Here is a 24543-nt window from a genome sequence, read left to right on the forward strand (position 1 = left end):
CACACAAGTGAGTATAGAAATAGGAGGATAGTGCAGGTGAATGCATGGCTGGAAAGATGATGCAGGAGGGAGGGCTTTAGATTCCTGGGACACTGGAACAAGTTCTGGAGAAGATGGGAACTGTACCGGCCTGACGGATTGCACCTGAAAAGAGCTGGGACAAATTTCCTTCCGGTGTGATTTGATGATGCTATTGGGGAGGATTTAAACTAACTTGTCAGGGCTGTTGGATCCAGGAGGAAATATCAGAGAGGAATACCAAGATGCACAGAATACAGGGAAAGATAGCACTAGAGTAGAGAATAGTAAGTTATTAGGTGGGGTCAGAGTAAGGGAGAAAGTAATAAAGTCTAAATCAGGGTTAATGTGCATGTATGTCAATGCATGGAGTGTGGTCAATAAGACTGGTGAGTTACAGGTGTAGATTGCCATGTGAAAATATGATGTTGTGGCAATAACAGAGACCTGGCTCAAAGAAGGGCAAGACTGGGTATTGAATATTCCTGGATATAAGGTGTTCAGGAAAGACAGGAAAGGGAAAAAGGGGGAGGGTGGCAGTATTGATTAAGGAGAGCATTGCAGAGAAATGGAGAAAAAGGATATCCCAGAGGGGTCGAGGACAGAATCAATTTGGCAAGAGCTAAGGCACAAAAAAGGTGCAGTTACATTGCTCGGTGTTGTCTATAGGCCACCAGCTAGTGGGAAGGATGTGAAGGAAGAAATTTGCAATGAAATTACAGAGAGGTGCAAAAATTATAGGGTAGTTATAATGGGGGACTTTAATTATCCAAGCATAGACTGGGATAATAGTAGTATAAAGGGCAGTGAGGGGCAAGAGTGCCTAGAGTGTGTTCAGGAAATTTTCCACAGCAGCATGTTTCTAGTCCAATGAGAAAGGAGGCATTGCTAGACCTGGTTCTTGGGAGTGAGGTGGGCCAAATGGATTAAGTATCAGTAGGAGAGCATTTAGGGGATAGTGATCTTTGTATCATAAGGTTTAGGCTGACTATGGAAAAGGACAAAGAACAATCCAGAGTAAGGATAATTAACTGGGGGAAGACAATTTCAATGGGGTAAGAATGGAGCTGGGGCAAATAAATTGGAATCCAAGGTTGGCAGGGGAAATGGTAGCTGAACAATGGGCTACCTTCAAAGAAGAAATCGTTCAGGCACAGTTAAAGTATATTCCCTCGAAGGGGAAAGGTCGGGTAAACAAATCCTGAGCTCTCTGGATGACACAAGAAGTAGAGATTAAGAGAAAGGGCTCTCGGCGGCGAGCTACCAAGACGGCACGGCACACACACAAGCTGCTGAGATATTTCACGCAGTGGCTCATTAACGTGGAGGGGGCGGAACGCCCGCCTCTGATGATGTAGAGGGGGCAGGTGCTCCGTCCCCGGCTAACAATGTCCGGCGCCACCGCGCAGGTGCTGGCGCCATTTTTAAAGGCCTTCAGGCCCTTCCGTTGTATTTAAATGTTTAAAGGCACAGGTTTGTAAAAGAATTAAAATTAAAATTTCATCACACCTCAATCCCCTCTCCCACTGCCCCCCTCCCAATGAATAATCAGTTCATTATTTTTCTTCTCCCCCCGAAATAAGTAAAGTCTCCATCCCGACCTTCCCCTCCCCCGAACTTTGTGGACTTTGACCTTCAACACCTCCACACAATCCCCTCAACCAATCGTTTTCATTTTTGACGCTCCCCACCCGCCCACAGCACCCCCCCACCACCCCCCTCCCGGCCATGTAAACATCAGTCCTCTCCCCCCGCCCCACCCCCGCCATCAGTCTTCCGCCTCTGATCTCCAAACGGAGATCTGAAGGTACAGGACATCTGGCAACAGGCCAGAATATTGGCGGCAGACAGCAACCATGGAAAGGTAGGTAATTATTAATTTATTATCATTTATTTAAATATATTAATGAATTTTTTTTCGACAAGCGGCAGGTGGGCCAAACCTAGGCCTCGCCGCCACTGGTAAAATGGGGTGTGGCCTTCCTGGCATTGAGGCCCCTGACTGGCCTCTCCTGGAAGTATTTTCCGGGCCCACCCCGCCACAACCCCCGACGTCGGGAGGCTGGTAAAATTCAGCCCAAAGAAGAAAAAGTGTGCTTATGACAGATGCCAAGTAGAAAATACTGTTGAGAACCAGGCTGAATATAGACAGTCCAGAGGGGAAATGAAAAAGCAGACAAAAGAAGCAAAGAGAGTGTTTGCCAAGAGACTGGCAGCTAACATCAAAGGGAATCCCAAAGTTTTCTATAGACATATAAATAATAAAAAGGTGGTAAAAGGAGGAGTTGGGCAGATTAGGGACCATAAAGTGGATTTATGCATGGGGGCAGAGGGCGTAGCTGAGGTATTAATTGAATACTTTGCATCTGTCTTTACCAAAGAATAAGATGCAACCCAGGCAATGGTGAAAGAGAAGGTAATTCAAACATTTGAAGGGCTTAAGATTGATAGAGAAGATGCATTCGATAGGCTGTCTGTACTTAAAGTGGATAAAGCCTGGATGAGGTGCGTCCAAGAATGCTGAGGGAAGTGAGCGTAGAAATTGCAGAGGCACTGGCCATAATTTTTCAGTCTTCCTTAGACTTGGGGACAGGGGACTGCAGAATTGCAAATATTACACCCTTGTTCAAAACTGGGTGCAGAAATAAGCCCAGCAACTGCAGGCCAGTCAGCTTAACTTTGGTGGGGGGGGTTACTTCTAGAAAGAATAATTCAGGACAAAATTAACAGTCACATGGATAAATGCGGGACAATTAAAGAAAGCCATCATGCATTTCTTAAGGGAAAATCATGTTTAACTAACTTTCTGGAGTTTTTTGAGGAGGTAACAGAGAGGATTGATGTGAGAAATGCAGTTGATGTGATGTACATGGACTTTCAAAAGGCGTTTGATGCTGTGCCACACAACAGACTTGTGAGCAAAGTTATAGCTCATGGAATAAAAGGGACAGTAGCATGGATACGGAATGGACTGAGTGACAGGAAACAAAGAGTAGTGGTTAATGGATGTTTTTTGGGCTGGAGGAAGCTTTGTAGTGGAGTTCTCCAGGGGTCAGTGTTCGAACCATTGCTTTTCCTGATATATAGTAATGACCTCGACCTTGGTGTACAGGGCACAATTTCAAAGTTTGCAGATGATACGAAACTTGGAAGCATTGTGAATTGTGAGGAGAATAGTGTAGAACTTCAAAAGGACATAAATAAGTTGGTGGAATGGGCAGACAGGTGGCAGATGAAGTACATTGTGGAAAAATGTGAAATGATTCATTTTGGTAGGAAAAAAATTGAGAGACAATATAAAACAAAGGGTACAATTATAAAGGGGGTGCATGAGCAGTGTATATGTGCATAAGTTATTGAAGGTGGCAGGACAGATTGAGAGAGCGGTTAATAAAGCTACATTATCCTGGGCTTTATTAATAGGGGCATAGAGTACAAGAGCAAGGAAGTTATGTTGAACTTATATAAGACATTAGTTAGGCCTCAGCTAGATTATTGCATCCGGGTGCCACATTTTAGGAAAGATGTGAGGGCATTGGAGAGAGTACAGAAAAGATTCACGTGAATGGTTCCAGGGATGAGGAACTTCAGTTATGCAGATATATTGGAGAAGTTAGGAGTGTTTTTTTCTTCGAGAAGAGAAGGTTGGGAGGCTATTTAATAGAAGTATTCAAAATCATGAGGGGTCTGGACAGAGTAGATAGAGAGAAACATTTCCCACTCGTGAAGAGATCGAGAAGGAGAGGTCACAAATTTAAAGTAATGGGTAAGAGAAGCAAAAGTGACATTAGGAAAAACTTTTTCAAGCAACGAGTGGTTAAGTTCTGGAATGCACTGCCTGAGAGTGTGGTGGAGGCAGGTTCAATTGAAGCATTCAAAAGGGAATTAGACTGTTATAAAAAGGAAGAATGTGCAGGGTTACGGGAAGAAGGCGTGGGAGTAGCACTGGGTGAACTGCTCTTTTGGAGAGCCAGTGCAGACATGATGGGCTGAATGGCCTCCTTCTGTGCTGTAACAATTCTGTGATTCTGTGAACAGGAGTAGGCCATTTAGCCCCTTAGCTTCTTCCACCACTCAATGAGATCATGGCTGATCTGCAACCAACTCCATATACCCATTTTGCCCCATACCCCGAATCAAAAATTGATCAAACTCAGATTTAACATTGACAATTGATCTAGAACCAATTGCCCTTTGTGGAAGAGAGTTTCAAAATGCTACCACCCTTTGTGCTTAGAAGTGTTTCCTAATTTGACTCCTGAAAGATGTGGCTCTGGTGGAATTAAGGGCTGCATTTTCCAGACATTGAATATTTTCAGCTATCGGGACCTTTTACCGGTCCATAACTCAGCTGACAGAGCAGCATAGCTTCTGGGTCAATTTTCTGGATGACTACCAATTAGCAGGCAGTCTCCAGTTTCCCTATCCATTGGGGATGGGGTGGGGAGCCAATCAGCTCACTGTCAACCTTCACAGTGGCTGGAGTGTCATTGCATCTCTGAGGTGAATGCCTCAAAGGATGGCAGAGCAAAATGGCTGCAGGAAAAGGCTAAGGAAACTGGCAGTCATCTCTGCAACCCGAGAACTGTCTGTGAGAGCAGTCTCCAGGAGCTGCTATTACAATGGTGAGCGTCTGCCTGTAGATGCACTCAGGCTTGCCATCCTTACCATTAAACGGTCAGATTGCATCTTATTTACATGTCCCTCCATCCTCCTGCTGCGCATCCGCCTTTTCTGAGTAGCTGACATTCTGTCACAGCATGGGGCGGGTGCAAATCTATCAAAATTTCAATGCCCTTGGAAAATTGCTCATAAATGCCTATTTAACAAGCTTAAGTGGCTTCCTACTACTGTCAGGTGGGTTGCCGTTACTGCACAGAAGCCGACTCTTGGAAAAGGGGAAGGAGTTGGGAACACATCGGGGAATCGGCATAATGCATTTTTCTTCGAATTTGTTTGCCCCCACCACCTCCAAACCTGCCTCCAAGGGCCTAGTAACATTTCCCCCAGTTTCTCTCTACCTGCCTTATCTGTTCCCCTTAATCCCTGAAGACTTCAGACTAATCACCCTTTAACCTTTTAAATTCCAGGGAATACAACCCGAGTTTGTGTTATCTTGCCTCATAACCAGGTATCAGTCTGCTGAACCTACGCTGCACTCCCTCTAAGGTCAAGATACCCTTCCTATGGTGAGGTTCTTAGAACTGCTCACAGTACTCCAGTTGTGGTCTAACCAGGGCTTTGTATTGCTGAAGCATGACTTCTACCCCCTTGTATTCTAGTCCTCTAGATATAAAGGTCAGGATTCCATTAACCTTTTTGCTATGACCTCAGTGATATCATTAATGTGAAAAATATGAAATATGAATCCCCAGACCAATTTCAAGAATTACACAACTAGATTTCACGTTTAAGACTTCAATTATAACAACTAAACTAAACGAAATCCCCAATTAACTGAATAGTACTTTGAGAATAGCTGATACACAAAATTACAAAGAAAGGTATTTTCTTTATTTATTAAAATACTTGAAAACCTCACACCACACTTATATGTTACACAATACTTTTTGATGGCAAATCCTTTGCGATTTAAAGTCCCAAACACCTCCCACTTGCTATGGGTTGGATCTTCCAGGCCTTTTCGAAAATCAATGTCCTCTTCGCTCAATTCTCCGAACACTTCGACTGGGATGTCCATGAATAATGTGTTTCCTGGTGATCCTTTTGGTCTTTTACTTCTCTGCAACATTCAACTCTCAAAACAGGTTTAATTCTTCGAATTAAAAACAAAAAGTGCTGGAAATAATCAGCAAGTCTGGGAGCATCTGTGGAGAGAGAGGCAGAGTTAACGTTTCAGGTCTGTGACCATTTATCAGTTCTGATGAAAGGTCACAGACCTGAAATATTAACTCTATTTCTCTCTCCACAGATGCTGCCAAATCTGCAGAGTATTTCCAGCACTTTTTCTTTTTATTTCAGATTTCCAGCATCTGCAGTAGTTTGCTTTTATTTTAGGTTCAAGTCTTCGCAGGCTTTCACTTTATCAGGCTTCCAAGAACAGCTGTTCCCTCTCTCTCAAACTGATACTGCTGGTTGCCTTCCTTTCTTACTGCTTGCTGCGAGGCTGCAATTACTGAGTTGCCTTCTCACAGGTGGCTTCCTTCAGAAAGTCTGTAAAATTTATCTGAACTCAAAAGTCAATAGCTTATTGTATGGTTCCAATATGCAGAGTCCAGAAATCTGGTTTCACAGAGCCACTTGGGGCATCCATTACTCCTAGGTGTGAACAGTTGCCTGGTACATTTTCATCTTCCAAATTACTGAATCCTTGTTTTATGACCCGAAGGCTGGAAGGGTGAAATCCTTTGTTCTTCAGGTGGTAGCTCTGCAGTCTCTGTTTTTCAAAAGAAAGTCTTTGATCTGTGTTCTCTGTTGTCCTGGTAACCAAGACTTGTGTCTTGTCCTTTTGCAGAGTGGAGGTGAGGTCGACTGACCTTCCAGACCCCTTCTTAAACTTTCCAAAAAAAATCACAATTTTAAAAACATAATCATGTTACATGATCCAGCGTTCATAACACATCTTGATTATTTTCTGTACCCATTCCTGACATGTAATTTAAAATGCTCTACAGCTTTGGAAGATCTGGCATATTCAGTAACATTGGCTGGGATTTTGCGTGAAATGACAAGGAAGGGACGGCGGGGCCAGAAACAAGTGGCATTGATACTCCTGCTCCGATCTTGCCGAAATCTTGTGCCGGCCAACAAATTAACGGCCGGCAGGTGTGGAGGGGTGGGGGTGGGGGGGTGGTGCTGGCCATTTAGCAGTTGGAGTCAGGAACTGAGGTAGCAGCCATGTCATCAGCTAATGCTGACTGTTGTGCTGGTGCCATCTTTAAAGGGCTGCCAGCACCAGAACGCAGCCAAAGGCCTCCTTATGCACTGCTCCAGACATCCCCACAAGACCTCCAGCCAACAGTGCAGCCCTGCCAGTGGGAGAAGGCCAAAAGGTCAGTGAGGCAGGCACAGTGAAGGCCAGCGGGGAGACGTGCAGTCTTTGGCGACACTGCTGCTCCAACATTTGGAGGTAGCTCTTCCTCTGTCTGCGCACGCTTGCGACAGGGTACCTTCTTCTCCACACTGGTACCTGCTTGTGGCCCCCTCTGTGGCTTTCTGTTGCTTCCCCATCCCGAGGTTGCCCCTGCAGGTGGCCACGAGGTTGCTGCTTTCTGGATCCATGTGGCTGCACCTCCCTCCCTCTTAGGTTCTCCTCCTTGCTGGAGGACCCATGCCTGAGTGGACGATGCCCATGGAAGGTGGGCACTGCCAGGCTGAAGGGCCGCTCTGCCAGATGCTTCCTCCACACAACCTACCTCTTTCAGTGCCCTCTCACTGCACCCAAGTGCCAGCAGCCAGATGGCATTATGGAGTCTCGACCCCAAAGCCATGGCACCTGAACTCCCCCTCCTCGATGCAAATTGCTCTGGCCTCACTGCCCTAGCTTTCCTGTAAAGGCAAACTGCCTCACCCCACGTTGCCAAATGCAGCAATGACCTCAGCTGCTGCTCCATTGCTGCCCTGATATAGCTGCCGGGGTTCTGATGTCCTGTGCCCCCTTTGGTGCACTTGCCGGAAAATTTGAATGGGCCTGTAAGTACCATTCAATTATAACTTTAATGACTTTAACTACCATTTAATTGCCATTTTATCCAAAAATGCACATCATGTGCAATTGACTTGCCATTCATCACCGGTAAAATCTGGACCTGGCCCACCCCATACAATTTTTTGACCCCCCCCACCCCGCATTGATGGGCATCCTCAAAGGGGCCAGAAAATCTTGGCCATTAACTGATTAGCAAAGCTGTAGACTATTACTTTTCCTTATCTGTGTTATAAATTATTAATATTTCCTCATGATGTGGTGGTTTATTTAACCTACAGAACTGTAATGGGCCTGTTCAGTTTCCCTCCTGGAACTTGAGGTTTCATTTTATATTTTTATTCTAGAATCATAGAATAATAGAATGCTTACAGTACACAAGGAGGGCATTTGGCCCATTGTGTCCATGCCAGCTCTCTGAGAGCAAATCAGTTGATCCCACTCTCCTGCCTTTTCCATAAAGCCCTGCAAATCATTTCTCTTCAGATATCGTCTGACAAACAACTGTTAGCCACTGCTGTCTATTTTCTGTCACTCAGCCAACTTCGTATCCATGCTATAACTGACCCTTTTATTCCACGGGCTTCAACTTTGCTGACAAGCCTGTTAAGTCGCACTTTTTCAAAAGCCTTTTGGAAGTCCATGAACATCACAGCAATGCACCAAGGCTCCTTAGACAGCACCTTCCAAACCCGCGACCTCTACCAACTAGAAGGACAAGGGCAGCAAATACATGGGAACACCACTACCTGCAAGTTCCCCTCCAAGTCACACACCATCCTGACTTGGAACTATATCGCCGTTCCTTCACTGTCGCTGGGTCAAAATCCTGGAACTCCCTTCCGAACAGCACTGTGAGTATACCTACCCCAAATGGACTGCAGCGGTTCACAAGGCAGCTCACCACCACCTTCTCAAGGGCAATTGGGGATGGGCAATAAATGCTGGCCTGGCCAGCGTCGCCCACATCCCATGAATGAATTTTTAAAAAATCGACCACATTTCCATCATCAATCCTCCCTGTTAACTCATTGAAATTGGTTAAATACGATTTGCCCTTCACAAATCCGTGTTGGCTATCCTTAATTAATCCACATTTGTCCAAGAGATAGTTAATTTTGTCCCAGATTATAACTTCTTAAAGTTTTCTCACCACCGAGGTTAATCTGACTGGCCTGTTGTTGCTGTGTTTATCCATACACCCATTTTAGATCAAAAGTGTAACATTTGCAATTCTCCAGTCCTCTGGCACCACCCCTGTAATTAAGGACAATTGGAAGATTATGGCCAGTGCCTCCACAATTTCTGCCCTTACTTCTCTCAGTATCTTCACATGCATCCCATCCAGTCTTGGTGACTTATCAACTTTAAATACAGCTAACCTTTCTAATACCTCCTCTTTATCAATTTTTAGCACATTCAGTATATCAACTACCTATTCTTTCACTACGGCTTTGGCAGCATCCTTTTCCTTGGTGAAGACAGATGCAAAATATTCATTCAGTACCTCAGCCATGCCCTCTGCCTCCACGCGTAAACTCCCTTTTTGGTCCCTAATCGGCCCCACTCCTCCTTTTACCACCTTCTTACTCTTAATATGCCTAGAGAAGACTTTGGATTCCCTTTTATGTTGGCTACCAGTCTCTTCTAATACTGTTTCTGCAGCACATATTCCTTTTTTCACTGACCCTCTGAACTTCCTATCTTTAGCCTGTTTCTCTCTTCTGTTATCAACCTAACATCTAGCATATGCATCCTTTATTGCTTCATTTTACTCTCTATCTTGTGACGGAAACCACATCTGCCAAATGGAAACATTAATTTTGGCATGCGGAACACTATTTGAGCGTTTACTGGACATTAAACTTAACTTGTTTAAAGGGACGACAGAGCACTGGATGAAAACATGGCTGTACATTTGCATTCTGAGAGACAGTTGCCTAGAAAGACAGTGGGAGTGTTCCCTGATTCAATTATCCCAGATGGGCGTCAATAGTTTTGATCAAAAGACATTGAGAGTCATTGTCTGTGTAAGAGCCAGCACTCCACCCCTCCACTGAGTGTGTCTAGTAAACTTTGAAGGATCAACAACCCTCGCAGGTGATGCTGTGACAAACAAAGAGCTGGTCACATGACTAACCTGCTGTCCAACCTGGAAATTGTTTGAATTCTGCATCACAGAAAGGTTTTGAGACAGATTGCAAGTTTGAAGACCATAAGAGAAGCAAGGTCTCTCTCTCTCACGCAGAGTTCCAGAGAACCATTAAAGCAACTTAAGCCTCAAGACAGAAGACCCCAGCAGCCTTCTGGTACCAGCGAAACAAGTTTGAAAGTATGCACTGGGCCCCAATGAGATTGCAAGACTTAACTTCAATCAAAGACTTCACAGCAAACTGAAAAAACAGTAATGGAATTCCATCTACTACTTCAAACCTTTCCCCTTTAATTCTTTCTCCTCCTCTGTATCTATTTGTGTGTGTGTTTATCACGTATGCATGCTAGCGTGGTTGCATTGTGTATTTTTAGCAGTTTTAACTGAGGTAGAGTGCTAAGGTTAATAAACCTACTTTAAATCTGAGAAAGCCTGTCTGATTGATTCCTTTGCAACTACAATTAGAAAGCAGTGAGCAAGGACTCACTGAGGTGAAGCTAAAAATACTGTATTTTAAAAGTTAAACCCTGTTACAGCCAAACCAGCAAAAGGACAAGAGGGGAGCCTAAGATCCCTTCCTCACCTGGTCGTAACAAACTCTTTTATCATCCACAAAGCTCTGGCTTTATTTGTCCGACTTTTCCCCCTCGTGGGAATGTAACCTCGACTGTACCAAACCATCTCCTCTTCAAAGGCGGCCCATTTCTCAATTACGGTTTTGCGTGCCAATCTTTGATTCCAATTTACCTGGGCCAGATCTGTTTTCACTCCACTGAAATTGGCCCTCCTCCAATTAATTATTTTTACTCTAGATTGCTCCTTGCTCTTTCCCATCGCTAACCTAAATCTTATGTGACTATGATCACTGTTGTCTAAATTTCCCTACTGGCACTTGATCCACTTGTCCCACCTTATCACTCAGAACAAGATCCAGCAATGTTATGTCCTATTTAAAATACAGTACGAGTGGGCTATGGCTCTAAAACATTTGGGTTAAGTGTTGGATGGTGCTTTATTGATGCAGTGAAATGCTCAGCAATGAAATTTGGTAGAGCCCTCACTAGTTTGATGTGTATGAAACTCTGAGTGTGGTCATCTCATCGCACCGTCTCTGAACTTCACATTGTCAGAGTGACTTTTTTGTGACAATCATTATTAAACAGCACTATCACTAAGGGATCTTCTATCTTTCACTTATTTTAAATGATTGTTTGAACAATCATGAAATCTTGATCTGATCATAAATGCAATAAAGTGGGAGATATTTCTTCATTTTCTGGTTGAAAGTGTTGACACATTAAGTTATGTACATAGTGAGTAGCTCAAGACAAGGGCCAGAATTTTACCCTCGGCGGACGGAAGACATTCACTGACTGAAATGTTGGTGGCGAACCCACCTCCACCTGGCCTGGGGATCCGATCCGTATTTTGCGGTCCCCAGGCTTTTAACTGGTCTGAGGCAGGACTTCCACCTCACTGAGGCACGAGGTCCTGCCTAATGGAGCTGCCAGTCAATCAGTGGGCCGGCAGCTCTCTGTCCCAGCAGCACCACTGGGAGCAGTGGCCACTGCCGGGACTGCAACCCAACCATCGGAAGGAAAATGTCAGGGAGCCCCAGAACCAAGGAAAGTTTTTGGGGCCTCGCTGGGGTTGATCGGTCAGGCCCCGGCGATGCAAGGCTGGTCGATTGGTGGGGTGGGGGCGGGGTGGCGTGTTGTGTGTGGGGGTGGTTGGGGCATCGGGAGCGGCCTTCCATTGGGCACAGGGTGCCTGATCATGAGGCTCCCCCCCACCCCCCCAGGCTGTCAGAAAGCATCCTGCTTTTGTCAGATGGCTTTTCTTGGGCCTGGGCTGCCCAACTGGCTAAGGGTAAAATTGCCGTGGCGGTGGGTGGAGGCCCTTAAGTGGCCATTAACTGGGGCAGGCGGGTTGTTTTTTGCTGTTGCCTCCCTGCGTAAAGTGGCGGGAGCGGGTCGGGAAGGCCCCCCCCAAGCCTCCTGCTCCATTTTGCGTATCCCCCTCCGCCACCATCTCGCTCTTTGGAGGGTGTAGAATTCCAGCTTAGGTGTCAGCTCTGCTTCAGTGGTAATGCTCTCTCATCTCTCTCAGAAAGTTATGGGTTCAAGTTTCACTTCAGGCACTTGAGCATATAATTTAGGCTTCCACTTCAGTGTCGCTCTGTTAGAGGTGCTGCCTTTTAGGTGAGATGTTAAATGATATCTGCTTTCTCAGGTGCATGTAAAAGATCCTATGATGCTATTCTAAAAAACAGTGCCAGGGAATTCTTCCTGGTGTACTAGCTGATATTTATCCCTCAACTAACATCAATAAAACTGATTACCTGGTCATTATCACTCTGCTTTTTGTGGGACTTCACTGTGCACAAGTTGACTGCTATGTTTCCTACATTACAGTAGTGACTAAACTTCAAAAGTACTTTCTTGATTGGAAAGTGCTTTGGGTCGTCCTGAGATCATGAAATGCAATTCTTTCTTTCTACATTTGTTATTTAATTTAATTGTAAACTTATATTTTAAAAGTAGTCTAGAACTTTCTGATCAGTGCTTTTAAAACTATACTAAAATATGTTTGACATTTTGTTAGGGACCTTGGTGGTTTTTTTTAAACAGGAATGGACTGGATACTCCTAACTACAAATGCTGTAGCACTGAAATCAGTCATGTGATTCAATTAATGGTAAGCAATACTAAATATTGTTTCTGTCTTCTTTCTGTTTCTTATAGGTCCCCAGTGGCATCCTTCACGTGTTGGCCTTCAACTGGACTGCAGTAAGTTTTAGTAAAAAGCTTGATATGAGAAATGCAATGAGACACACTTATATCATAAAAATAATGTCAATGAGATACTAAATTACTAAAATAGCTATTTAAGTTTTAACAGTTGGTGTGATTGGAAATTACTAAGCCTCACTTTTAAATGGTCCTGAAGTGATTTATGATTTTAACCCCTTATCGGGGCTAACCCAAATCGGGAGTACATCCCTATGAATCTCCTTTAATCAAGTTCAAACCAGACAAATTCTCAGACACTTATTTGGGTTCAAAGAATTGAGCTAGCTTCCCTCAAAGAAAGAAAACCAACAGAGAATATTACCATCTTTTGGATAGCCTATTTTAAATATTATGGCTAAGTCATAAACATCCCAGATATTATAAGGGTCTGGGCAACTCTTTCCACTTAAAGGTACACAGAGAGGGGGTACTTGTAGTTGTATACAGAATACTACATGAGACAATTTATTGCCTTTATATATTTATGAAAGAATTTAACATGCAATAAACTTCTTAAGTGGATAAGTATATCATAATATCAAATATTACTGAGAGATGTAACACATATTCTTATTTCTAACATAGAATCCAAAAGTTTAACCTTGCTAATGTTACAGCAAAATTATCTTAGAATATCCAGAATATCCATCAAAATTTAAAGTAAACTTTTACCTAAATCCCCCGAGTAAGGCATGGGATGAGAAATGTTGTTTGAGGATACAACACCTCTGAACTTTGCTTTCAAAACCTCTCATTTTTATACTATTTCTGAAGTGTCATCTGACTTCTGCCTTTAGATGTGACCTTCCTGTGTTCTTTTTAAAATCCATATTTTTAATTATCATTTCCACTTAATGTTTTACTGGAATTTGAAGTTGTGAGCATTTATCTCGTCAAAATGTTTATAATTGTGTTTACTTGACCTCTTGTTCCTGTAAGTCCATTTTCATTTATTGTTAATTGCCCTCTCCATGGCATCCCAAAACCATTTTGTAGGGGGGAGGGGGTGTGGACAGATTTCAAGATTTCCACTACCCTTAATATGAAATGTGCTCCCTAGTTACATTCCTAAATGCCCTAGCATTAACTTTAAGATTATGCCCTATTCTTTGGTATTTGTCCACAAAAATAACAGCTTCTTTGCATCTACCTGCCAAATCCCTTCATCATTTTCACACCTTGATTAGATCATCCCTCAACATTGTTAACTCAAGGGAGTTCCAACCAGGTTTATGCAACCTGTCCTCATACTATAACACTTCAAGCCCTTGTATAATTCTGGTGAATCAGTGCTGTATCTCTTCAAGGCTAATATATCCTTCTTGAGGCCCAATACTGAATGTAGTGGTCATCACATGGATTCTGACTAAGCATCACTTCTTTATTTTAGTTTTCCAACTCATTTGGCCCAGAGCTGAAATACCATTCACCTTTTTCATTACATTTTGTACCTCCACACTATGGGCTGAATCTTAGGGGCCCGCTAGGGACAGGAACAGAAGCAGCGGGCCCATAAAATTGGTGGGAAGCAATGGATGCTGGTTCAATTGAAATTTTCAAGACTGAGATCGATAGACTCATGCTAGAAGAGGATATCAAGGGACATGGATCAAAGGCAGGTAAATGAAATTGAAATACAGAACAGCCATGATCTAATTAAAAGAGAGAATGGGCTTAAGGTGATGAATGTCCAACTCTTGTTCCTATATGTAAATCTCAATCTGGACTGTGATGGAAAATAGGTATAATAGGCTTGATTAGATAGCATTTGACCAATTTAGGTGGGGTGGGGTGGTGGGGGGATGCTGACTGCCTATTGTGTTCCCTACACCTTCCAATTTAGTCTGGGCGGAGAAGGCAGAGGACAGCCCCAGGCCAATTGAGGCCCTTAAATAGCTAATTAATGGCCACTCAAGGGCCTCTTCCCGCCTTCACCTCAATTTAATGGAGGACAGAGGGGCCTGCCGCCATGGGGCTGGGGTGGGGTCCCTCCTTTGGGGGTAGTCCAGGGCCCCCAGAGGGCCCTCAAGCGGCAACTGCCCCCCCTCCCCCTGGGAAGACCCTCGCCACCCTCACTAACTCCACCCCCACCCCATCGGTGCCTCGGCTGACCCCACTTATCTCTCCTGGGGTATCCGGACTCTTCTCCTCTGCACAGCCTCTTGCAATGCTGACAGTGGCCACTGCTTCCACTGGCACTGCCAGTACAGCAGAGCTGCTGGCTCTCTGATTGGCCAGCAGCTCTGGAGGCAGGAGCTCATCCCTTAAAGGGACAGTGGGGCAGTTAATTGCCTGCTTGCCGTTAAATAGCCCCGCCGCCTTCCAGCCTGCCACCAGGATCCCCATCTCCAGAAAAAATCCAGCCCTACATTTTAGTGATTTGTGTACATGGACACCTAAATCATTTTGGTTTTCCAATGCTCCATCTCTTATTAGTAAGAAAATATGCCCATTTGTCTTTCTCAGATCTGAAATCAATGACCTCTTACCTCCCCACAGTGATTTCCATCTGCCATAATTTTGCCCATTCACTTGTTTATTTATTCCTTTGTAACTTCCTGCTTCCACCTATGTCACTTTGTATGTCTGGAATAGAAGACATCCATATGCCTCTTGAATTATTAAAGAAGGACAGCTAATCCTGGTCCGCTGGCACGTGGACATTTATATTCGGTTCTGTAATTTGTAAATATTAATTGGATTGAATCATCTAAAAAAAATACAGTAAGCATGTTTTCAGAAATTAATGCCTTGAAAAATTACATTTTACATAGTAACAGAAAAAAATTATGGCACAGAAGGAGACCATTTGGCCCATCATTAAAAGCCCACAACATGTGGGGGAATCCTGAATTGTGGGTTTCCATTGACTTTCTGTGGGACAGGTAAGTAATAATTACCCTCAAAAAGCTAATAGCAGTAATGGCGACTATGCAACTGATGGTTATCTTAAAAACTCAACCTGTTCATTAAGGTGCTTTAGGGAAGGAAAACTTCCTTACCCAGCCTTATATGTGACTCCAGACCCAGAGCAATGGGTTGACTCTTAACTACCCTCTGAAATGGCGTAGCAAGCCACTCAGTTGTTTCAAAACAAAAAATTACAATCCATACAGACTGCAGCAGCTCAAGAAGGCAACTCACCATCACTTCCTCATGGGCAATTAGGGATGGGCAATAAATGCTGGCCTTGCCAGTGATGCCAACGTCCCATGAATAAATAAAGAAAAGATCCATTTTTACCCCGAAAATATTTTGGGAAAGGAAAGCTATGAGCTCTAATCTTCCTTTGCTATGCTTTTGCCAATCTGATCACTAATCTTCGGGAGATAATAAGAATGGCCAATACATCTGTTAACCATTAGTTGGCACCATTAGGTGCTGGATGGTTCCTGATCAGCTGGATTTTGTAATATCACTTGTTCCTTTGGTATGTGAATGATTGTAAGGTTCACAAGAGTGCAAGTAATATCCAAAGGAAACATGCTAAGTTATAACTTAACTTCTTTCTTTTGGGCCTCCTTATCTCGAGAGACAATGGATACGCACCTGGAGGTGGTCAGTGGTTTGTGAAGCAGCGCCTGGAGTGGCTATAAAGGCCAATTCTGGAGTGACAGGCTCTTCCACAGGTGCTGCAGAGAAATCTGTTTGTCGGGGCTGTTGCACAGTTGGCTCTCCCCTTGCGCCTCTGTCTTTTTTCCTGCCAACTACTAAGTCTCTTCGACTCGCCACAATTTAGCCCTGTCTTTATGGATGCCCGCCAGCTCTGGCGAATGCTGGCAACTGACTCCCACGACTTGTGATCAATGTCACACGATTTCATGTCGCGTTTGCAGACGTCTTTATAGCGGAGACATGGACGGCCGGTGGGTCTGATACCAGTGGCGAGCTCGCTGTCCAATGTGTCTTTGGGGATCTTGCCATCTTCCATGCGGCTCACATGGCCAAGCCAACTTAACGAGAACACATACATACATCTTCTGTAGGAGCACACCAACACACGCCTTATTCTGTCAGGCTACATCCACAACTCCCTGGTCATGTGTGATGCAACATCACTTCCTTCAGTGACCTCCACTTTAAGCTTCTTAAGGTGGTTCCTTCTTCAGCTGGTCATCTCTTAAGATGGCCCCACAACAGATTTAAAAAATGTAAAGACAAACACTGCAGGAAAGAACAGTAAGCTGAGAAAGGACATTTTGTTTTCTTCATTCATGGGATGTGAACATCGCTGGCCAGGCCAGTATTTATTGCCCATCCCTAATTGCCCTTGAGAAGGTAGTGCTGAGTTGCCTTCTTGAACTGCTGCAGCTGTTGTGGTGTAGATATACCCAAAGTGCTGTGAGGAAGAGAGTTCCAGGTTTTTCACCCAGTGACAGTGAACAAACAGTGATATAGTTCCAAGTCATGATGATGTGTGGCTTGGAGGGGCACATGCAGAAACCATAGAAAAATTACGGCACAGAAGGAGGCCATTCAGCCCATTATGTCTGGAGCTCCTTAATGCCATACTCTGTCAAATGCTGCCTTGATGTCAAGTGCAGTCACTCTCACCTCACCTCTGGAGTTCAGCTCTTTCGCCCATATTTGAACCAAGGCTGTAATGAGGTCAGGAGCTGAGTGGCCCTGGCAAAAGCCAAACTGAGTGTCAGTGAGCAGGTTATTGCTAAGCAAGTGCCGCTTGATAACACTGACGATTACCCCTTCCATCACTTTGCTGATGATTGAGAGTAGATTGACAGGGTGGTAATTGGACTGGTTGGATTTGTCCTGCCTTTTGTGGACAGGACGTATTTGGGCAATTCTCCTCATTGCTGGGTAGATGCTAGTGTTGTAGCTGTACTGGAACAGCTTGGTTAGGGGCGCGGCTAATTCTGGAGCACAAATTTTCAGTACTATTGCCGGAATGTTGACAGGGCCCATAGCCTTTGCAGTATCCAGTGCCTTTAGCCATTTCTTGATATCGCGTGGAGTGTTCGGATTAGCTGAAGACTGGCATCTGTGATGGTGCGGACCACAGGAGGAGGCCAAGATGGATCATCCACTCAGCACTTCTGGCTGAAGATTGTTGCAAATGCTTCAGCCTTGTCTTTTGCACTGATCTGGTGGGCTCCCCCATCATTGAGGATGGGTATATTTGTGGAGTCGCCTCCTCCTATTAGTTGTTTCATTGTCCACCACAAAGTGGCAGGACTGTGGGATTGCTTGGTTGTGGGACTGCTTAGCCTTGTCTTCAGCTGTTTGGAATGCATATAGTCCTGTGTTGTAGCTTCACCAGACTTCCCCTCATTTTTAGATATGCCTGGTGCTGCTCCTGGCATGCCCTCCTGCACTGTTCATTATATAACGGGGATCGAATGAGAAAGACATTAGAGCAAGACACTTATAACTTGTGTTGTTGAGCTTTTAGGTGCCTGTTGAAAATATAGAATGGAGTAAGTTCCCCTCAAGTTATATCTAATTATAAAAGCATGTCTGGGGTTATAGCAATTGGACCTTGTTGTAATCTTATCTTATACACTTCTGCAATCTTTTAGCATGGAAACACTTGAGTGAGAAGAAGCCAGGTACAAATCATAAAGTCCAGCTGCCATCTGAGGTGAAAAGAAGAGTTGTTTAGTCAAGCCAGATGTGCCAATAGGGACAACAGAGATTTCACATCAGAGCTTCCAGCAAGCACCTACACCTAATATAATTGACATGGTCTGATTCATTAAGCGTGGGGGCGATTAATTGCCAGCGTAGTCTAGTAAGAACCCACTCAGGGGAAGATAAATGGAGGGTTTAATTGACAGACCTCTCACTTAACTTGTAGTTGGGAGAAAGTTCACTGAGATGCCTCACACCCACTTCCTGTGAATACAAGGAGAATAAAAGACAAAGGAACAAAGATAGGAGATCAGGGTAGTCCACTAAGGGAAGTGCATTAAAAAAAATTAAGCAGTTTGTTGAAAGACTGTGGTTCATCAAGATATTTCAGTGCTGGTATTTGTTAAAGAAAGTACGAGTCAGTGTAGAAACCCAGGACTAGTTTTGAAGGTTTTTCTTTTTTTCATTAATGATGTCGGGTTTTAAATAGTAAAGTAAGTGAACTTTAATTGTATCTTCATTTAGTATGTTGTAGCTTAATAATTTGCATCTGGTTTCTTCTTATTCAAGTGTTTCCATGCTTTTAGCTTTTTAGATAAGATTACAACAGGGTCCTATGATTATAACCCTGGACATGCTATTTCAGAATCAGATATTGGCCAGTGCAGGTGCATTCCTAACCCTAAAACATAGGGATAAAAGCAAAATACTGCAGTTGCTGGAAATCTGAAATAGAAACAGAAAATGGTGGAAATACTCAGCAGGTTGGGCAGCATCTGTGGAGAGAGAAGCAGAGTTAATGTTTCAGGGCTGTGACCTTACATCAGAACTGGCAAAGGTTCGAAATGTAATAGCATTTAAGCAAATGAAGGCGGGGTGGGGGTGGGGGGAAGAGAACAAAAGGAAAGGTGCGTGATGGGGCAGAGGACAGGAGAGATTAAATGACAAAGATGTCGTGGGACAAAGGCAAATGGAGTGCTAATAGTGTGGTGAAGGAAAAAGCATTAGTCCAGACAGATGCAGAATAGCAGTGGCTCTTTCATCCTGCCCTGGCACATAAGGCGTTAAAAACCAGCTACAGTTGCAGAAAATATGTTTCATCTTAATTTGATTCAATTGCTTCAGATTTTAATCAGTTTGTTTGTGTCTATAACTTCGATGCCACATTCCCGCCTACCACTGATAACCTTTCATCTCCTTGCTTATCAAGAATCTATCTACCTCTGCCATACAAATATTTAAAGGCTCTGGGCTGAATTTTACCAGCTCCTCGATGTCGGGGGTCATGGCAAGGGGGTCCGTGAAATACTTGTGGGAGTGGCCTACCATGACCCCTGAGACTGAGAAGGCCCCGTCGCATTTTACCGATGGCGAGGTCTGGGTGCGGTCCCCCTGCTGCTCGGCAGCAGGGCGTTCATTTGCCTAATAAAATGTATGCTAATGCATGTTAAATAATTTACATGGACCAGGCGGCCGTCCCACGCCGATATTTCAGCCGGTGGCCGGAAGTCCCGTGCCATCCAGTCCCCATTTGAGGATGCAAGGCGAGACACTAATGGGGAGGGGAGAAGAGTGAAATTATCAGGGCGGGGTGGAAGAGGAAGCGGAGAAAAATGTTTCCATTGGATGAGGGGTTGGTGGGAAGGAGTTGAAAGTCAAAGGTGACTAAGTTTGGGGGGAGGGGATGTTTGGCTTGGGAATAAAGATTTTTCTGGTGGGAAAGGCCCAAAAATAAAGCGTATGGTCACTGGTGGGGGTGGGGGCGGGGTTGGTAGAGGAGCTTCCATGGATTTTTGAATATTTTACAATTAGTCTTACAGCAATGTTTCTTTAAAGATGTTAATGCGGCAGAAGGGCTTGAAGGCCGGTGGCGCCGGACACCATTGCCGGGGACAGAGTGGCCACCCACTCTACGTCATCAGGGGCAGCCGTTCCGCCCCCCTCCATTTAAATGAGCCACCACACATAATATCGCAGGGGCTCAGTGGCGCACAAGAGCCCGGTGGCGAGCTTATATAATTCAGCTTTCTGCTTCTACTGCCTTTTGAGGAAGAGAGTTCTGAAGACTCACAACCCTTTAAGAGAAAAAAAGTTCTCCTCATCTCTGTCTTAATTGGACGACCCCTTATTTTTAAACAGTGACCCCTCGTTCTAGATTCTCCCACAAGGCGAAACATCCTTTCCACATCTACTCTGTCAAGACCCCTCAGGATGTTTTATTCAAGTCACCTCTTATTTTCCTAAACTCCAGTGAATACAAGCCTAGCCTGTCCAAACTCTCCTCATAAGAGAGCCTGCCCATTCCAGGTACTGGTCTAGTAAACCTTCTCTGAACTGCTTCCAATGCATTTACATCCTTCCTTAAATAAAGAGACCAATACTGTACACAGTACTTCAGATGTAGTCTCACCAATTCCCCTATAACGGAAGCATAACCTCCCTACTTTTGTATTCAATTCCCCTCACAGTAAGCGATAACATTTTATTAGCTTTCCTAATTATTTGCTGTATCTGCATACTAACCTTTTGTGATTCATGCACTAGGACACCCATTTCCCTCTATATCTCAGATAATATGCTTTTTTAAAATTCTTCCTGCAACAATGGACAATTTCATATATTCACACAGTATACTCCATTTGCCAGGTCTTTGCCCACTCACTTAACCTATCGATAGCCCTTTGTAGCCTCCTTATGTCCTTTTCACAGCTTACTTTCCTACCTATCTATTTGTGATCAGCAAATTTAGCAACCATACCTTCGGTCCCTTCATCCAAGTCAGTTATATAAATTGTAAAAAGATGAGGCCCCAGCACTGAGCCCTGCGGCACACCATTCATTACATCTTGCCAACCAGAAAATGACCCATTTATGCCTAGTCTCTCTTTCCTGTAATCTATCCAATTTTCTCCCTATGCCAATATGTTACCCCCTACACCATGAGCTTTTATTTTCCACAATAACCTTTGATGTGGCACCTTAACAAATACCTTTTGGAAATCCAAGTACAATACATCCACCGGTTTCCCTTTAACCACAGCACATGTTCTTCTAAGAACTCCAATAAATTGGTTAAACATGATTTCCCTTTCACAAAACCATGTTGACACTGCCTGATTGCCTTGAATTTTTCTAAGTGCCCTGCTCTCACGTCTTTCATAATAGCTTCTAACATTTTCCCTAAGACAGATGTTAAGCTAATTGTAGTTTCCTGCATTCTGTCTCCCTCCCTTTGTGAACAAAGGAGTTACATTTGCTATTTTCCAAACTAATAGAACCTTCCCGAATCTAGGGAATTTTGGAAAATTAGAACCAATGTATCAACTATCTCACTTGCCACTTTTTTTAAGGAACCAAGGATGAAGTCCATAGGACCCAGGGGCTTGTCAACCCGCAACTCCAACAATTTACTCAGTACCACTTGCCCGGTGATTGTAATTTTCTTGAGTTCCTCCTTCTCTTCCATTTCCTGATTTCCAGCTATTTCTGGGATATTACTTGTTCCCTCGATAGTGAATACCTGTTCATTTCATCTGCCATTTCCTTATTCTCTTTTATTAATTCCCCAGACTCACTTTCAGTTCAACATCTTGTGGGATTTGTTCAAAAACGTGCTTGATCGGCAGCTTTTTGAACTTAGTAGACAATTATTTTGACACTAAAATAAAAGCAAAATACTGCGGATGCTGGAAATCTGAAACAAAAACAAGAAATGCTGGAATCACTCAGCAGGTCTGGCAGCATCTGTGGAAAGAGAAGCAGAGTTAATGTTTCGGGTCAGTGACCCTTCTTCGATTATTTTGACCTTCTTGGTCTCAGTTGCTTTTACAGTGGTATTTTATCAGGAGGAAAAGGTGGTATAAATAATAATTCTTAAACAAACAAAAGGAAAGAGAATAGATCCAGAAATATTGCTTTCAGGATGACAGATAAAGGGAAAACTAAATAAAGTAATGAAATCAGAAGAGAGAAATAAGAAAAATGAGAATGCCCAGAGTAAAGAAACACGATGAATGACTTGCAGCGGAAAGGTCAACTTAGGGTGTAGACATGGTAGCTATTCTGATCAGGAATGGAAAATAAATATACCAGATTATAAGGTCTAGAGGAAAAAGGAAAATGGTAGAGGCAGAGGAGTAACCTTACTGATTGAGGATGAAATCACTTCAATGATCGAGAGGATATAATAACATGTAATCAGGCAGTGGAGACTTTACAGGTAGAATTAAGAAATAGAAAAGAAGTTAAGGCTGCAGTGGGAGTTAGGCATGAGTCTTCAGTAGCAGCTGCGAAGCGGCAGATTATACAACTGCAGAGCTTAGACAAGCATGTAATCAAGGCAGAGAGGTTTTATGAACTGGGCACCATTAAAGCATAGCTTCTGCTATCTTCAAGGAGTTAGTTAGGACAAATAGATTCCATAAAAGCTGAGAAAGAAAGAGCCATTAAGTAAGAAATTGCTTATTGCCGGCCATTTAAGGGCCTCTTCCTGCTGCCGCTGGGATTTAACCAGCAGTGCAGGAGGGGGGGTGGGGCGGTCTCCGCCAGACGGGGAGGTCACCCAATAAAACGAGGAGACCTCCCTGTCAATTTCAGGGGGCCCCTCCTTTGAGGGCAATCTGTGGCCCATGGAGTGACCCATCTGGGAAACACTCCGCCTATGTGAAACCCCCTCCCCTTGCACTAAACACCCACCCTCCTTGCCCTCCACCCCCCCCCCCCCCCCCGCCCATCTCGCTGGGGCCTGCGGTTTGGCCCCAGCGACCCTGCCTCACTTAACTTGGATCCAGCTCCAGCACTGGGCCTGGGTCCAAGGTCTCTTGTAGTACCGGCAGTGGCCACTGCTCCCAGTGGTGCTGCTGATACTGCTTAACTGCCAGCCCTGATTAGCCAGCAGTACTTGGAGGCAGGATCCCCGTCTTTAAAGGGACAGGGATCCCGATGCCGGGCAATTAAGTGCCTGAGTGTAATTGAATTGCACCAGGGGGGCTCCAAAAGGCTGAGGTGGCATTCTGCTCGCCTTTTCGGCCTGGTGCTGGGAGCCCCGCTAGCGCAACAAAATCAAGCCCTGAGAATTTACCCTGGAGGATTTCCAACTACCATCCTCCATAAACTTGAGCTCATCCAAAACTCTGTTGTTTGTATCCCAACCCACACCAAGTCCTATTCACCCATCACACCTGTGCTCACAGACCTACTTTAGATCCCAGTCCACCAGCATCTTGATTTTAAAATCTTCACTTTTGTGTTCAAATCCTTTCATGGCCTTTCCCCTGCTATCCTCTGTAAGCCTGTCTTGCCCTACAGCCCTTTGAAAATTCAGCATTTCCACAATTTCTGTGTAGTGAATCCACCACTTCCTTTGCCCAGCATTGGATGTGTCTTCAGCAAACTGGGCCCTAAGTTCTGAAATCCACTTCCTAAACCTTTCTGTATCTCTACTTCTTCTCTATGCTCCTTTAAGGATCCCCTTCAAACCTACCTTTTTGGCCAAGCTTTTAGACACCCTTCTGAAAATCTCATTCTTTGACCCAGTGTCAAAGTTTGGCTGCTTACGTTCCTACAAAGCGCCTTGGGACATTTTCCTATATGAAAGTTATTATATGAATGTAAGTTGTTGTTGTTCGCCAGATAGCAGGTCAAGTGGCAAAATATCTAAGAGATACAGAAGTGTAATATTTTGAGTGTTTTGCATATTTGGCCTGGAGAGGATTTTTGGTTTAATTTATATTTGTGTTGAAAATTCTTGGACCCACTCCACTATTGAATTCCACTGTTTGTATCATCAGAGTATCTTAGGTTTGGACAGAATAAAACAATTTAAATAATGCCAATGGGAAGCAATGCTAATATGAGCACAACCTGAGCACATGGTGAGGGCAGAGGGGAGGAAGATTTACCATGGGCATGCTGCTTGGTGAATGGTAGACATTTGGCAACACACCATCCAGGATAAGGCAGCCCGCTTGATTGGCACCCCATCTAGCATCTTAAACATTCACTCCCTCCACCTCCAACTCACAGTTGCAGCAGTTTATACCATATATAAGATGCACTGCAGCAATTCATCAAGCCTCCTTCAACAGCATCTTCCAGACCCATGACCTCTATCACATAGAAAGACAAGGGCGGCAGACGCACGAGAACACCACCACCTGCAATTTTCCCTTCAAGTCACACATCATCCTGGCTTGGAACTATGTCACTGGTCCTTCACTGTCGCTAGGTCAAAAACCTGGAACTTCCTTCCTAACAGCACTGTGGGTGTACCTACATCCCAGGGATTGCAGCAGTTTAAGAAGGCAGCTCACCACTACTTTCTCAAG

At 44.2% G+C, this 24543-nt stretch overlaps 1 protein-coding gene across 1 annotated transcript in view; it reads left to right on the top strand.

The window, feature by feature from the left end:
• Positions 1 to 24543, top strand: part of LOC137368742 (trans-2,3-enoyl-CoA reductase-like) — a 202532-nt gene that overhangs the window by 72045 nt on the left and 105944 nt on the right. Inside the window, exon 3 of the mRNA XM_068028931.1 lies at positions 12581 to 12625. Coding sequence (XP_067885032.1) covers positions 12581 to 12625 — 45 coding nt within the window. The remainder of the gene's footprint in view (positions 1 to 12580; positions 12626 to 24543) is intronic.

Source organism: Heterodontus francisci, chromosome 4, assembly GCF_036365525.1.
Source record: "Heterodontus francisci isolate sHetFra1 chromosome 4, sHetFra1.hap1, whole genome shotgun sequence".
Classification (NCBI taxonomy): Eukaryota; Metazoa; Chordata; class Chondrichthyes; order Heterodontiformes; family Heterodontidae; genus Heterodontus; species Heterodontus francisci.